The sequence below is a fragment of the Suricata suricatta genome, chromosome 12, assembly GCF_006229205.1.
Source record: "Suricata suricatta isolate VVHF042 chromosome 12, meerkat_22Aug2017_6uvM2_HiC, whole genome shotgun sequence".
Taxonomy (NCBI): Eukaryota; Metazoa; Chordata; class Mammalia; order Carnivora; family Herpestidae; genus Suricata; species Suricata suricatta.
This window is the reverse complement of record NC_043711.1, coordinates 34,329,221-34,344,928: the sequence shown is the minus strand read 5'-3', so window position 1 is coordinate 34,344,928 and position 15,708 is coordinate 34,329,221. Positions and strand designations below refer to the sequence as shown.

General features: G+C 38.8%; 1 protein-coding gene across 2 annotated transcripts in view; it reads right to left on the bottom strand.

Moving 5' to 3' along the window:
* TAFA1 (TAFA chemokine like family member 1) overlaps positions 1-14,748 on the bottom strand; it is a 496,597-nt gene extending 481,849 nt beyond the window's left edge. For both annotated transcript variants that reach the window (XM_029919149.1, XM_029919150.1), the window contains exons 1-2: positions 14,311-14,748; positions 12,240-12,360 (exon numbers count right to left, since the gene is read on the bottom strand). In XM_029919149.1, coding sequence (XP_029775009.1) covers positions 12,240-12,357 — 118 coding nt within the window. In that variant the 5' untranslated portion in view covers positions 12,358-12,360; positions 14,311-14,748. The remainder of the gene's footprint in view (positions 1-12,239; positions 12,361-14,310) is intronic.
* Positions 14,749-15,708: the final 960 nt, after the last annotated feature.

The following is a 15,708-nucleotide window of genomic DNA, read 5'->3' as shown; positions in this document are numbered from 1 at the left end:
TTGAAGTAAAACAGAAAATCTACACAATCTACACTAAGACTGAGTCTAATAAATGTAGACTTATCCTATGTTGTTGGCTTGCTATGTGAAGCACAAAAAGGGTCTCTAATACCTAAAAAAATACTAGGAGACTGTAAAAAATATTTGAAACTGAGGTGCTATTAACCCAATAAGAGAGAGCATGCTTTTAGCTAGGTCTACCTCACAGTAAAATGAGGACTAAAGCATTACTCAGCCACAAGACTCAAAATTCTTTCATGATATAGCCATGTTAATGCCCTTAACACAGCAATTTGTTTTGTAACTTAAATGAACCAGGGCTAGCTTACCAATAGTCCTAAGTGCTAAAGTAGTACCTGGTTGTGATGGAAAGACTACCTGAGTGAGAATCAGTGCCAAATCTAAGTTTTTCTCTCAGCTTTATACTTATAAATTATACTGTTATATATATAATTGTAAACTATTATGCACAATTCTGACATGTTTTGTACAATGGAGGTAACAGTCCAACAACACAGGGTTGCAGCAGAGATCAAATGTCCTATTATAAGAATCAGCCCATATCAGGGCCTAGCCACAGAAGACACTCAGTAAACTGAGCTGTAATTCAGAGGCCAGAAACATTCTCAATGTGTTCTCACAAGCTAGATGACTTCAAACAAATAAATTAACTTGGTTTATATTTTTCATTGGCTCGATGGAAAGATGATCTACTCACAAGTTTATCGTGAGGATTCAATGAGACATCAAATTCTTAGGGTCGTTCATTCATTCATTCATTCATTCACTCATTCAGCAAGTATTTATTTGGCCCTCACCGCGGGACAGACACTGTATTGCCAGACTAGGGATCAGGGGCTCCCTACTTTCTCAGAGCTGACATTCTTGTGGGGAAAGTAGGGTTAAACCAGGGATAATAAAGTGGCATCACTACCGTTCCTGTGAAAGTGTAGTTCTCTGTACCTAGTAAGTAGTCAGCAAGCATTTGTTGATAATAAATATTAAATTAGTTGTATGTTAAATAGTATTATCTCCAGGTTTTGATTTAGAGATATGCAATTTTCTCTAATATAATAACCAGACTTTTCAAGTCAACTGTAGGAGCACATTTTGTCTTTTCTTACACAAAGGTAACAACAATTCAAAGGTGTGAAAGGCCTCATGGGACTCAGAGAATCTGGCCAGAGTGCAGTTGCTGGGTTTTTCCTTAGTTAACTGATTTGCTTTCCAGAGAGACCTTAATTGTAGATACTGGGACTCTTTCCTCCTTACCTAGCTCTCCACCTGCAATCATCCATGTACACAGAAAAGGTAGCCCTTAGATTATAGAATGGTAACAAAGGAAAATAAATCGCGCTTTCCCTTTAATCCGAATAATATAAAGTTTCTCCAACCAGTTTAGGGCCAATAACCATCTAAGTCACTAGCCCACCATATTCCCACAACCTGCTCCAGGTTTACTTATTTTGTCCATCCTGGTTGAACAGGCTACCCTCGATCCTCTCTTGCTACCTGACTTCCTAGCCAACATTCAAAGCCCAACACAAAATCCCCCCTTCGTGAGGGTTTCCCAAATCCAGTCTGCTCAGAATAACTGGCTATATGCTTTATGGTCACATAGCTAGCTGTTGGGTTAGAGCTCATATCAGAAACTACTCAACATCTTAGACTTAGAGATATAAAAAAATGGAGAAAAAAATAAAAACTTCCAGAGGAAATGAAAAGAGAGTTTTGTAACTCTCACTAGTTGACATAATTGTCTAATGCTGCATTATCTTAAACAGCAGTTACGAGACACATGCAGCTATTTTAATTTTGATTTATTTATAGTTTCGTTCATTGTTCCTTTTTTTCAATGAAATGTTTCATGGCGTGTACTTGTTTTGGATAGGAGACAGATTCTTGAGATGGTCAATCAATTAACCCACAACAGAAATCGAAAAGACTCCCAACTTGCACATCACTGACAATCAATGGATAGGTGGTGTTTGGAGAAGAGATTGAGAAAGATTCTGAAATCACATCCTGGCTCTGTGGAAATAATCACCGTGATTGATTACCTGGGCCTGTGATAGATGGAGGGCTGGAGATTGGCAGCTTGTATGCCATAAATCTGCTCTTACTTCTAAACAATCTGGGGAGTAGCTGTCAAAAATGTTGCCCTACAAGTATTCACCCAGTGACCTAGTTTTTCAAGCACATGTCCGGTATATGGCATCTTGCATTTTCATCAGATAAAAACATATAAGAAGCTACAAAAACAATTCACCTCTTCTGAGAAGTTTCCATAGCACCTTCTCTTGTCTTATATCTTAATATTTAACTTCAGAAAAAATGTTTTATTTTTATTTTTTGCAATGTGACATGTTTCTTAATTCAGCATTATATATAAGGCTTCTCTAGTTACAACTTCTTCACTTAAATATTAGTGTTCAGACTTTCCTGCCCACAGCACACCAAGAACACGAAACATCCAATTCCGAACTGTTTCCACTTCCCAGTGGAAAAATGCTCAGTTAATAAATATTTGGAAAGATATACTTAAGAATCACTAATTATTTTTATAAAATAAGATGAGCCTATTAACATGCTCATGTATTATAACATGATGTCCTGTGGTTATAAAAACAAACCAAAAATGTTACTTACTTGAGAATTATGTTATATAAGTTAACAGGCAGTATTAAACAATGCCACTACATAAGTATCATTTTAGAAATTAGTTGGAGAGTGATTACATTTATATGTTTTCCAATATGGATTTAGGTTATTCATTTCTGAGCCATAATTCAAGAATGTCTTAAAGTCTACTCTTTGGTAATCTAAAATCCAAAACATGCAAATATGCATCACTACAGACTATAGGGTTAATGAAACAGTCCCCAGCAAATTTAATTGATAATGATGAAACTAAACCAACGTAATTTATAATTAAAAAGCAAAGACCACAGCAATTGAAAATCACTAACAACTCAAACAACACTCAAGATACACTGGTAACAAATTATGCCTCCCAAAATTGCGTGAATTCTAATTATTTGCATGCCCTTTGCAATGTTTCCAAGAGCTGGAAGCCAGTTTTCTTAATAGAATACTGAATTAAGGAAGCTCAGTAAACCTTAGTTACATGTCATTCTAATAGAATGATAATTCAGTGGGTATACTAATAAGTAGACTATTCATATACAAAATGAATGCACATCAAATCTTAAAAGAACAAGAAGAGCAAAAATAAACACGAACGAAAAAAACCAAAACCAATGTTGAGTTTCACAATAAATTTATAACCTACTAGTGGACTGCAGCCTAGATTTTGAAAATTTTAATAAAGTACTAAAATTAAGGATTTTATATAGGCAATAGTCCTCTTCCTGATGCTTATCCCTGTTTCATTACATTTGTAGTTTACTCTTTCTGCCAAACCTTAACCTAAAGGAAAATTAATTTATTTTTAGCTAAGATTCAAATGAGACCTCTTTTCAGGACATTGGCTTCATTATACAAATGCTCTTTGTCCATCAGACTCCCAGTGATACCAGTTAGTAGCTGTATACAAAATGCCTCAAGACTCAGTGCTTTAAGCATGTTGGGTAGAAGTCAGGATAGGACAAAACTACAGGCATAATTTTAAAGCAAGCCAAGAGAGATATGCATAAAAAGTCCCCTTTCAGCCCTACTGTCTTCACCTCTCTACCCTGCTTGCATAAAAGGACTTGAGGAATTCATTAGAAATCAAAAAATGTTGGAGCTGGAGATAATCTTGTCTGAGGTCACACACTAACACCCTGAAGGTGGGATAGAGTCATGAGTCAAGTTTTGTTTGGCCCGCCAGACATTTAAAAGATAAGGAAATTACACATAAAATTCTAAGTTCCCAGCTTGCTTTGAACTATTGGATGATCTGGTCACATTGGGCCCATCTCGGCCATAGCTAAGGACACAATGTGCCTTTTAGATCCACACATGCTCTTGAACTGCTGCAGTTGTCACCAATTTATAATGTCTGGCCCCTGGGCTGATCCAATCATTTTTGTTAACTGTCTGGTCTATGAAGGTATTTGCCTTGTCCATCTCTGATAGACAAGAATACACTTTATGTTTGCAGAATGCATTGATGGTCTCTTTGGGACTTCTATACACAACATGAAAATCATTGTTTCCTTCCACCCTCTTACTAGAGGCTTGCAACTGACAACTTATGGGAGATCTAAAGGCCCCAGTGTCCTACCCATGTTCTGATGCTCTTTTCTCATTACCATTCCATATAAAAAAGGCTTAATGTGGTGTTTTCCTGCCAGTATATGCATTTTTAAAGGATGTAAAGTTCTTGCCTAGTTCATAAAAATACTTAGTGAATATTTACATAACATATATTCAGTGAGAAGTATGATCTGCCAGCCTGCTGACCCTAATCTAAGATATACCATCAATTTCAAGAGCATTGAAGTGCTTTTTCCTCCCACTGTGTGGAAGCTCATCTAAACCTGGGGGCTAACATACTGTAGTTACTTCAAGACCTTTGACTCAATCCATCCATTCTTCATCTACATGAGAGGGAAACAAACAAAAAATTCCTTTGGTTGTATACAGGCTCAGTTAGCTTGCATTGATTCTTGGGTAAAAGAGAAGCATGCCTAAAAGAGCAGGTCTAGTAAGGACACAGTAAAGGTAAATACAGGTAACTGCATGAGCAGAACAATGACCTTGGCTGAGGATAGGGCTCTTCCTCCCTTCTAGATGCTGGGTGTGATTTGGTTTGACTCCTTCCCTGCATGGAGGAAGAAACTGCTTAATGAATAGCCACATCATTCAGCATATCCATCCATCTTCTGAGAGAAAATTGCTGTGATTATATCATTTGTCTTTTCTTTCTCTGAACCTTTATTATATAAAGATGGGGAAAGAGAAAGAAATAGTGGGTCGACATGGTCCCCTAAGTGCTTTGAGAACATTATCTTCAGAAAATCCAATTAGTTTACACAAATTGTTAACAAAATAATTCATTTTCTTTTTACCCCAAAGAAAGGAAAAATTGCTGTCTGTTGTTATTTTCTCCCCGCTACAAAGATGAAGTGAATTTCTCTCTTGCTTTCGAAAAATTTGAGAGCAGAAGGCCTTTCCTTATTTGCTAAGTGAAGTTTCTCTTCAGTCCCTTAAGATCATGCTTATAATGTTTTCTAAATATATAGGAAAAAAACCCATGCTCTGACTGAAAACATTATGGATTTAATTTTGTACTATATCCATAAGCAGATTCTTTGGATTATTTTGATTAATGGAAGTTCTGCCAAATATTAAACAGAGTAAGTCACTACACAAAGGTATTGCACAAATACACACATATGCACACATACATAGGTTACACTGACAACTTAATATTTATACCACTCTCCATTTGAGGTATCTCTGAATTATAAACATGCACACATATACATATGTATCCATTCATTCACACACAGTCACACGTAAGTAGTAACAAATGAGGGAGAGTTTCAGGTTTTACCAGAACATTCATTCTTTCTTCCCTTAATAATGTAACACATATTTTTGGGGCACCTACTATATGCCAAGTTCCTTACTAAAAGTGAGAGATAAGAAGATGAATAGCACAGGTTTCTAGGATTATTTTGAGTCACACCTCTCACATCGCCCAAATACAAAAAGTGTTTGGAAAATTTTAGTTAAACACAATTAGGCTTCCTATCTGCAAGTCTTCCCAGAACTTGTATATACATCATATGCACTGCAAATGTCCAAGAGGAGAACATACGAGACAGTGAGTACTTTCCCAACACTTAATAGCTTTTTTCCAAGGAGCATCTTGAGGGTACAGAATTTTGTGAACTAGAAAATGCTGGCCTAGACATTTTATTGGATTAAGGCTCTAAAAAAGGAAAAGAGCCTCATGTCAATTTCCTACCTGTTCATTTTACTTTCTCCTGGGATCATTGTTTGATAACTTTCTTTTTTTTTAATTTAAAAAAAAGTTTATTTATTTTTGAGAGAGAGAGTGTGAGCAGGCAAGGGGCAGAGACAGAGGGAGACACAGAATCTGAAGCAGGCTCCAGGCTCTGAGCTGTCAGCACAGAGCCCCCTCGCAGGGCTTGAACCCATGACCAATGAGATCATGACCTGAGCTGAGGTTGGATGCTCAACTGACCGAGCCACCCAGGTGCCCCAAAACATTTCTAATTTTACCATAAAACTCTCTACAGCTAATATTTTAAGCTTTAAGTAATATATACCCATATAAAAACAAATTTTAAAACCACATAATTATAAAAAATAAAAAGTCTAAGTCAATGTAGCTTACAACCACACTGAACTAACACTATATATATATGGACTGTTTACACTCTTTCTGACATTTTTTATGACTGTGCTAATACTTTTCCAAAATTATTTTGAAACTGTGTATTTTGTTCCTTGGTTTTTTTTTTTCACTCAGCAGCGTATCATGGGCATCCTTCCTTAAGAGTACATATAAATCCCTCTCACCCTTTCCAGTGGCTACATAGAATCCCATGGTGCAGGTGTACAATGCCTTACTTTACCAAACTCCTTTTGATGGAAATAAAACCCTCCTCTAATTATTTGCCACTAAATTAACAAAATCTTAACATACACTTTCCTAACCAGTCCACTCATTTTCTTAGGATAAGCATTTCAAAATGGAAATATGTAGGATTTGTACATTTTATATCTTGGGAGACACTGCCAAATTGTTTTTTAAAAAATGGTATACCAATGTATACAGTCAGACTTTGAGATTTTCACACACTTAAACCTGGAAGAGTTTTTCAAAAAGTTCAAGTTATCATCTTAAGTGAACTTTAAGAAATTAACAATCGAAGGCTAATAATAATTTGTACCACTTCTAGATATTTGTTTGCAGTGTGGTATGTCTATTTTTCTTAACTATGAATTGAGGCCATAGGCTTGAGCTGCCATAAGTCACAATATTTATACAGCACTGTAATAATTCTCTTATAAATTCATGGGATTGACACAAAATATTTATTTGCATCTCTAGTTGGTTTTGATAATTTGAAGTCTTATCAAATGTCCGTAGCTGCACTCTGATTCTGGGACAAGGTCAATATCATCAATCAGATGATCAATGGATTATCACTAGCACCAGCTTACACCAAATAACAACCTGTCTGCTCTAATCCTTAGGTCAATTCACTACACTTAGCAATCCAGTACTGGCACAAATTCTTAAGAAGCCAACATGGAATCACTATTGCTTTGACAATTTCTTTTATAATATAATTGTAAGATAATCCTATATTGTAATGTGCATGTATTCTAATGTATATTCCATAAGCAGCTTTCAAAAAAGTAATATTGAATAGTAAGGTAAGAATAAGTATAGGAAATACAAGAAAGCTTTTTAATATTTTAACCAAAAAAATCACACTTTTAAATGGATGGTGATATTCACTATGTAATAATTAAGTCATAAACGAATACCTCTAAATACATAGTTTGCTTAATATAGTTTTAAATCAGGCCAAGTTGGAGTTACATAGACAATTCTATTAAGTGTAATCTTTCTATATATCATTTCCATACACACCTGTCAATACAATAGAAGCAACTCAAGAGTAAATGATTCATTAGGCACCTACAACTTCTTGTCTCATGTAATTTATCTTTATAATTTTAAATTATGAAAGAATCCCAAGGATCTTTTCTTACTAAAGTATTTCGAAATGATCCATATTTTATTAAGTTTCAAGAACAAACCCCCACACACCTACCCACACGCTCAAAATTAAGTAACCATTAAAATTACTGTCATAATTCATATATTCATAAGGGAGAAAAACTAATTCTAAATTTAGATAGTTAGATCCAACATGCCATTCATCCTTTTTCACCTGTTACACAATAACTGATGATTATAAAGAATTGAAGCTGTCTTTTTTAATTATCTAAAACAAGGGAACACCACGTTTGGGTTTCCATTGTTTAGTCTTCCTTTATAAAAGTGTGTGTGTGTGTGTGTGTGTGTGTGTATAAGGGCACGGGTATTCTTCAAGTTGTTACTGCAATTTCCAACATTGTTACCAAAATAAAAACTTCGTTTAACCAAATATTAAATTACTGAAATTACAAATCTGTTCATCTACAACACATTTTACACATTTGTGTACTTTTAAAATTCACTTCCATTTGATTGACTATTTTAATCCTCCTTAACTAGTGAGTAAGTGAAAATAAATGGTGTATTCCTAATACTTATATAAACAGGAAAAGCAGGAAGTATTTTGGAGCAACAGGGAAATCTATTAAAACCGGTCCATTTTCCAGTTAACATATTCTCATTCTGTTTGTGCGCTAACCCGCTGCATTGAGAAGACAGATCTCAAATTCACGGCCTCACAAAAACATTGTCCCGATTTCATGTTCCGACAGCAGCAATTGGCCCAAATCTCTACCCATTTCCTCTACAGGACCCCGGCTGGCTGGTGCCATCCAGGTGCGGCACAGTCTGACAAGGGGAACATCGCGTCAAAGTCCACTCATCTGTCAGTGTAGTGGATTATTTCTTGAGAGACTGAAATTGGCTGCTTAGGATGGGAACACCATCAATCTTACTGTGTAGGGGATGGCAAAGAGGCTGCCTAAGAGGCTGGCAAGAGTGGGACCAGCCGTTCCTAAGCAGGTGAGGAGGCAGCTGTAAAGCCTTCCCTCTCCCCCCCAACCCCCGTCCAGGGCTCTGAGGGAAAGATTTGTCATTTTTCACATTTCCCGGATACTTGGTATGCATACAGTGTCCGCCTGCTCCTGCTTTATGAAAGAGGCGATTTTTCAAGCTTAGGCAAATGTGGCAAAGCTCAGGGTCTGCCTGGTGTCTCATTTTTTCTCATCATGTCACTTGTTTTAACTGATTTGAGAAAATGAGATTATGTTTTTCCTTTTTGCTCATTTATCCAGCTCTTTATTTATTTATTTGCTCGTTTAGGGGTGGATTGTCACCGATAACTGGCCCTGATTTCTCTCTTGTTTTCATACACATTTCATTTGTGTCCCTGAAGATTTAAGATCCACAAAGGGAAACATCACAACTCTCATCAAAAAAAGCATATATTTACTCTTAAAATCAAAACAGATTGTATTAAAGGAGATTGTATTTCTGACTGAAACAATCTAGAATATTGCTATGTCCAAGATCTATCGCTTTAATCTTCACAGCTATTGTTGAAAACCCAAAAAAGTTGAATAAACCTATTACATAGAATGATTGGACTTTCAGTCTGATATCATTTTAATCTTTCTGCATCCAGAGAGGAGTATATATAGTTTCTTAATTTCATCAATGAATCTGAAATGGATCTCAAATGTGTAAGCACTTCGAGTTGAAATTGGTTTTGGCGCTGCAATTTCTGAGGGTATTTGACATACGGATCAACCATGCATTGGTGATAATAAGCAATTTCTATGAGTAGACAGTGGAGAAAACACTGAGTTTAATTTTAGTTAGAACTTAATGATGGGTTTCTCAGTTTAAGATTATAATATTTTGATAACAAGCCCCGTAAGGATTTGCGTTTACTTATTACAAGTAGCATACTCGTAACCCCTGACCAAAAAAATCTCATGCATTAACTGATTAACAGAGATAGTCTACGGGAAAGCTCACTGCAAAGTGTACTATATTTCACAATTCTACAAACTGAGTGTAACAGACACATAGCATTTGGTGATATGTTCGAGCCAGGTATCAAATAGTTAAAATTTTTTTCACAAGATTAAAACCAGATTTTTGTCCTGGGTGGATTATTAGCTGTGTGAACAGCAAAACTTTACTCATTCAGCATGTCTGACAAGTACCTTTGTAGTCTACTAACTGAAGATGTCAGTAATTACTGATATTTTTGAAGAGCTTCACAGTTTGCAAAGCGCTTTCACAAAGATGGTTTTATTTACACTCCCACAATATCCCTAAATGGGAAACTGGGCTCAGAGAAGAAAAGAGACTTTCCCAAGGTCATGCCACCAATGTTGAGTAACAGAGATGAGGACCCGTGTTGGTCTTGAGCGCCACCATCGCCAGCTCTGCCACGGCCACCCTTCAGAATGGGTTTGCAATTTAAAGGAGTCCATGGATCAACATAACTTGGAAGTTTTCACAAATTATGGAAAACTGTTCAGATCTTCTCAAAGAGGCTACCAGGCATGACTATCCCATGCCCTGGAAGACATTATCCCCTCCTTGGGAAACAGGCCAGGGAGGTGACATCAGACCATCCTGACTTCCAATGGCAGTTATTGGCTGTGCCTTCTCACTCAAGTCACCGGATCCCTCAGAACTTTGGTCTCCTGGGCAACAGAAGGATGGGGGGTGGGGGGGTAAAGGCGGCTTTACATTTGGGAAGGTGGTTGTAGGGGGGAATAACCTACTTGTATAAGGGCTAAGACAACGTGAGAGTGAGAGTGTGGCTAAACACTCACAATAGTTATGTTGGTTTGGAATTATTATTGTTAAGTATTACAATGAATAAAGATTTCCCACGTTATTTGTATGGCCATAACAAGTCAAAGGCGTTTCTGCCACAACAGACTCATGATTAACTGACCCACTCAGAGATTCCAAAACCTGGCTTTGCTCTTCCTCCACCTCGGCACGGAAGGAAGCCTGGGAGTGTGGCGGTACCCGCTCTGGGTTCAGGACCCACGAGGCAGAAACACAAGCGCGCTGCAGGGGCGGCAGCGCGGTTTCAGTGCCCACCTGCAGGGGCACCAGCGCCCGCTCGCCTTGCCTCCCGGAACAGGGCGTGGGGAGTGAGGGTGGCCAGACGCAGCCGGGGTTCGGGCCGCCCCCGCCCCCTCCTCCTGTCCCCGCCCCCTCCTCCGGCGCTGGCCCGGGCTCCGGCCGCGAACCAGCTCGCGCCCTACCCTGCAGCCCGGTGCTGGCGCGCTGGAGGACCCAGGGCTGCACCCTCGCGCGTTCCATCTGCCCGCAGCCTGGAATCAGAGCCCGGGGAGGCAGCAGGCAGCGCCCCGGGAGACTGTGCTGGACGATTGTGCCGAGGAGCCCAGGATTGGTGCCCAGGCCGACTGCGGAGCCAGGGAAAGGCAAAGGCGTGGACTCTGGATTGCGCAGCTGGAACGAGCCAAGCTGACAGTCTGGGAGGAGGCCAGGAAGGAATTTGGAGAGGGGCTGGAGGGCTGGGAGCGTTTCAGAACTGAGGATCTGGAGCTTGCCGCGCGACTAGTCCGCGGAGCCCGGACTGAGCGATGGCGGGGGGCGGGGGCGAGGGGGGAGGCGCAGGTGGAGGGTGGGATAAACGAACGCTAAGACCGAAATTAAACAGAATATGGAAAGAAATCTTTCCAGTCAACCAGTGAGGGTAAGGACAAATCGAGCTGGGGGACAGTAATGAGAAGGGCAAAGAAGGAGGAAAAAAAAAAAAATCCAGACTGAAGAGTTGAAGAGTGAGGCCATGGAAGAATAAAAAATACACTTTAAACAGAAAGGCAATGAAAGAAAAATGCGTCCGGAAATCAAAATTCAGTATAGAGGGGGAAATCAGGCTAATGGGAACTTGTTCCTGAAAGCGCCAAGAAAGAGAGGGGGGCGGGGGGGGGGAAGGGGAGGAAAGCCGCCGAACAAACTGGAAGAACAGAAAGTGAAGGGAGAAAGGAAAGGAAACAAAATAAACCAGACAAGAAATAGTAAGTTATTTTTAAATTTCTTTTTCATTGACAAAGTACTTCCAAAGTTAATTTTGGCACATACATGCCCCCAAAATTCTGAGCCACATACACACCAACATTAGAGTATCTACACTTAAGCAGGATATCCCAAGAACACATACACATTATTTTACTGGTAGCAAAGATCATGTTTTGCCTCTCTAAAAAAATCCTCAAGTCTGGCAAGTTATCCCACCTTTGGCAGAATATGTTGTTATTGCCGAAAGTACCCCCCCCCCCAAAAAAACGTGCCTTCTACTTTTTAAGGTGTGAGGAAGAGGGTAAGGAGATTCTTAGAGAAGACCTTTTAGGGTTTTTTTGTTTTGTTTTCCTGAGAAATTAATCGAAATACCTCTAAGGCATTTTAGTATTCCCCTCACCTTTTACCCCAAGCATCCAGCCAACAATATGTCTTGGAATTCAGAGGCAAGCTGCCCGCATTATAGCACTTTCTGTCACTTACATTCAACCATCTGTTAAGGTGACAGCAGCGAGACTGGAGGCTGCATTGGAGCCAGCTTCCGACTTACCTGGTCTGTGCAGGTGGTGCTGCTGGAAGGTGTGCTGAAGGGTTCCATGGCACAGGAGCACCGCACAAGCACTTATCCACAAATACAGGACCCAGGACATCGCAGAGACCATTGCCATTCTCTAAAGACAACATGAGACAGCAAGGATTAGCCCCGGCTTCAAGCCCCCAGCTCAGTCAGTCCCACTGATCAAAGAAGGGGGGTCTCAGACGTCATGTCCCTTTTGCTACTTTGCTGGTTGGAATTAAGAACACAGCAGAGGTCATGCCATGAAGTGGGACTGAGGGAGAGCTCTCTCCAAGAGATCATGAATTCTTTTTGAAATTCTGCAAAACCAAACTCCAAGGATTGCCTACACAGAGAAATAAATTCAAGGTTTTGCCTTTGGATTAGGCAGTTTGCAACATAGTATTCTGACTATACATCCTGTTTTAGGCAATGATCTTTAAACTATAGTTATTCCAGGCATTGAAAAGCTGCAGACTCCTGTTCCTCCTAACTTCATTGTAAGTCTGACATAAGCCTGAAAAGGAAAGAGTGGATTCTTTTTTTTTTTTTTAATTCTACAGTCATGAATTTTTAATCATTCTGCTGTCTTCTAAACTAAGTAATCATTTCTCAGAGGCATGTTGTAATCTCCTGATAGAACCAGTCTTTCTGGCTGGACTTAAAATCAGAAGGAATTGTCTTCAGCCAGAATGAGTTTCAGATGCAAGATCTATGCTTCTATACTAGAGCAAGCCATAATTTACAATATTGCTTTGCCTCCTAAGATCCCACTGTGGCATGTGTTGGGTAGTGGTGATGAATATGCATATACAGGTGGTATGTGTATTTATGGATGAACATATACCTTTTCTCAGGCGCTGAAACTTTGACAGCCTTATCTGCACCTATAAGGATCTTAGGAGCTACAAAGACTCAACTGCGCTACATATTGTCCAATTTCTCAAACAACACCTTATGCTGCATTTCATATTGCCAAATTAATCAAACTTGAAGCATCGTCCTTACTCAGGCAGTGAGAGGGAAGCATTTCTCTACAAGAATCCAGTTAAGTGTATGCTTTTCTCTTAGAAAGAGCTTCGGAACCCAGATTGTTCCTTTTTAATATTTTCTACTGTCAAATTACACACTACAAGTATTTCAACTATACATGTAAAATGTGCTAGTGACCTGCCAGTGTGGTTTCTTTATTCATGGAAATTGGCACTCTTTCAAAAACTGTGATGTTCAGAAAGCAGAAAGATACAAATATTTATGTATGTATATGTGCATATAGACATAAATACAAGATGATTTATGGGCTTTAGGAGACAGATGCAGTCTTTAAGAAGGGTTTAGGACTATAATAGACAAACGGTGACAACCATAATTAAGTGCAAAGTAGGAAAACATTATTTGCAACAGCATGGTGCCTTTCATGCCTCACTCTGTGATTCAGATGGACCATTCACTTTATAATTACTTTCTCTGCCCACTGTTTACTTTTGGAGACAACAGATTTAGCCTCATTGTCTTCAGAACTATCAGTATAACATAGATGCATTGTCTTCAGCAGAAATAAATAGCAATACCCCTTCTGTGAATCTTGAAATGAATACATTTGGGGGCCTTTTTCAAATACTCTGCAAATTATAGAAAGACAAAGTAGAGGTGACTGTGGCATGCATTGACTACTTGTGAATTTCAGTTAAAATGCAGTAGGAATTCATCTCAACTTTCAAAAAGCCAACCACAATCAAAACTTAACAGTTTTTCAATGACTTTGCTTTCTCTTGCTCATTTTTTCACCCACATATATTTTAGCACTTAAAAAGATTACTGTGACTTCACATTTGCAGTATTTTCCTTCTTTTTCCTTTTTATTTAACTTTCTTTCATTCTTAGCATCACTTCCTAGGTTCGTGCATACCACGCTCATTGCTTACTCTCTTACCAAGAGCTTGTCGCTATGTTAATAAGTGTCTTCCACCAAATAATGCATCCAGCCTTACATAGTTCCCTACAAATGACTTAACAGGTTACAAATCTGCTTTCTGAATCTTAAATCCTTAAAGAGGCTTCTTACCTGAAAAATCCAGCCAAGAGCAGAGTACTCTATTAGTGTTCATTGGAAAGCTCTAACACTTTCTAAAATCCATCTGTGCACAATTGAAGATTTAAAAAAAAAAAAAAGAGCTTCCCAATAATCTTCTTTATCAAGATTACAAAATATGTTTTTTCTTCCGATGCTATTTCCACAGTAAAGAAGACATCGGGTGCATTCAGACTGTATTGTCAGAAAAGGAGCCAAGGTTTGAGGGGTGGAAACCTTGTCATTTTCACCTTTAAATCATCTCCTGGCGTCACCTCTGCCTGATGAGACCTTTGAAGGAATGGTGGAATAATGTGCAGTTTCCTGATGAGAATCAGTTCACAGTTAATGACAGACCATCCCGGGTCCTGTGCATTCAGGGCAGAGTAAGGCAGCAAAATGTAGGAGCAGGGCTGCTATACGGTGCTGTAAGTAGCAGTAGTCTGGTAGTCTGTTTCGATACATCCCTCCTCTGTAAAGTATCACATGTCTTAAAGTGACATTACCCTCTATTACAGCTACAGTGGATTGTAATGCCTGCCCACTAACTCTTCGACAACTCAAGCAGCACTTTAACACTGTACTGCCTGGTATGTTATGTAGAGCTCTTACTAATACTGTTCATTTGCCAAAGAGTAAAGAGGGAAGGAGAAACAAAAGAAAAAGCATTCTGCAAAATATTGATAGTGTTAATGGGTGTTAGACTCATGTAACAATAAATGCGAAAGTGAACTGTGAGCCATTTCTTACCTCTTCATGTTTTTTGAACCAGTACATTAATCAAAAATATTGTTAGGCTTATACAAATTTAAGTCTGTTGATTGTTTTGGCAGCTAAATCTGGGAATATGGTATACTTGGAATACAATATAGATGCTTATATGTATGTATAAGCCCAATAAAAACCTTCTGAGGTTTTTGAACAAGTTTAATAAATAGAAACATGTCATTTTCAGCATCAAAGACTGGGTTTTGACAAATAAATATGCTCAATGCATTTTTTTTAAATTTCCCTCTCTCTCCAATAATATGCTGGTGTGGGGAAAAGAAACACTCAAATTGAGTATTTTGTTTCTACCGTGTTTTGGACACTGTCAGGAAACACAGAATGATTATACCTGAACATCAACGATGCACGTAAGGTGACCTAATTTTTGCTTATAGACTGCATAGGCACTGATACTCAGAAATACCCCTTCACTTACTTCATGAATTGCTTATAAAGCACCTACTATGTGTTAGATACTCGGACAAGTCAGAGAACTAAACCAATGCGGTCTCCACTTTCATAGGTCATACTGATGAGGGAGTGTGGGGCAAGCTGAGGGCGAAATATAGGCCGGCACACTGCTCCCCCCAGGTGGAACGTGTGTTCTATTCCTCGGGCACTCCT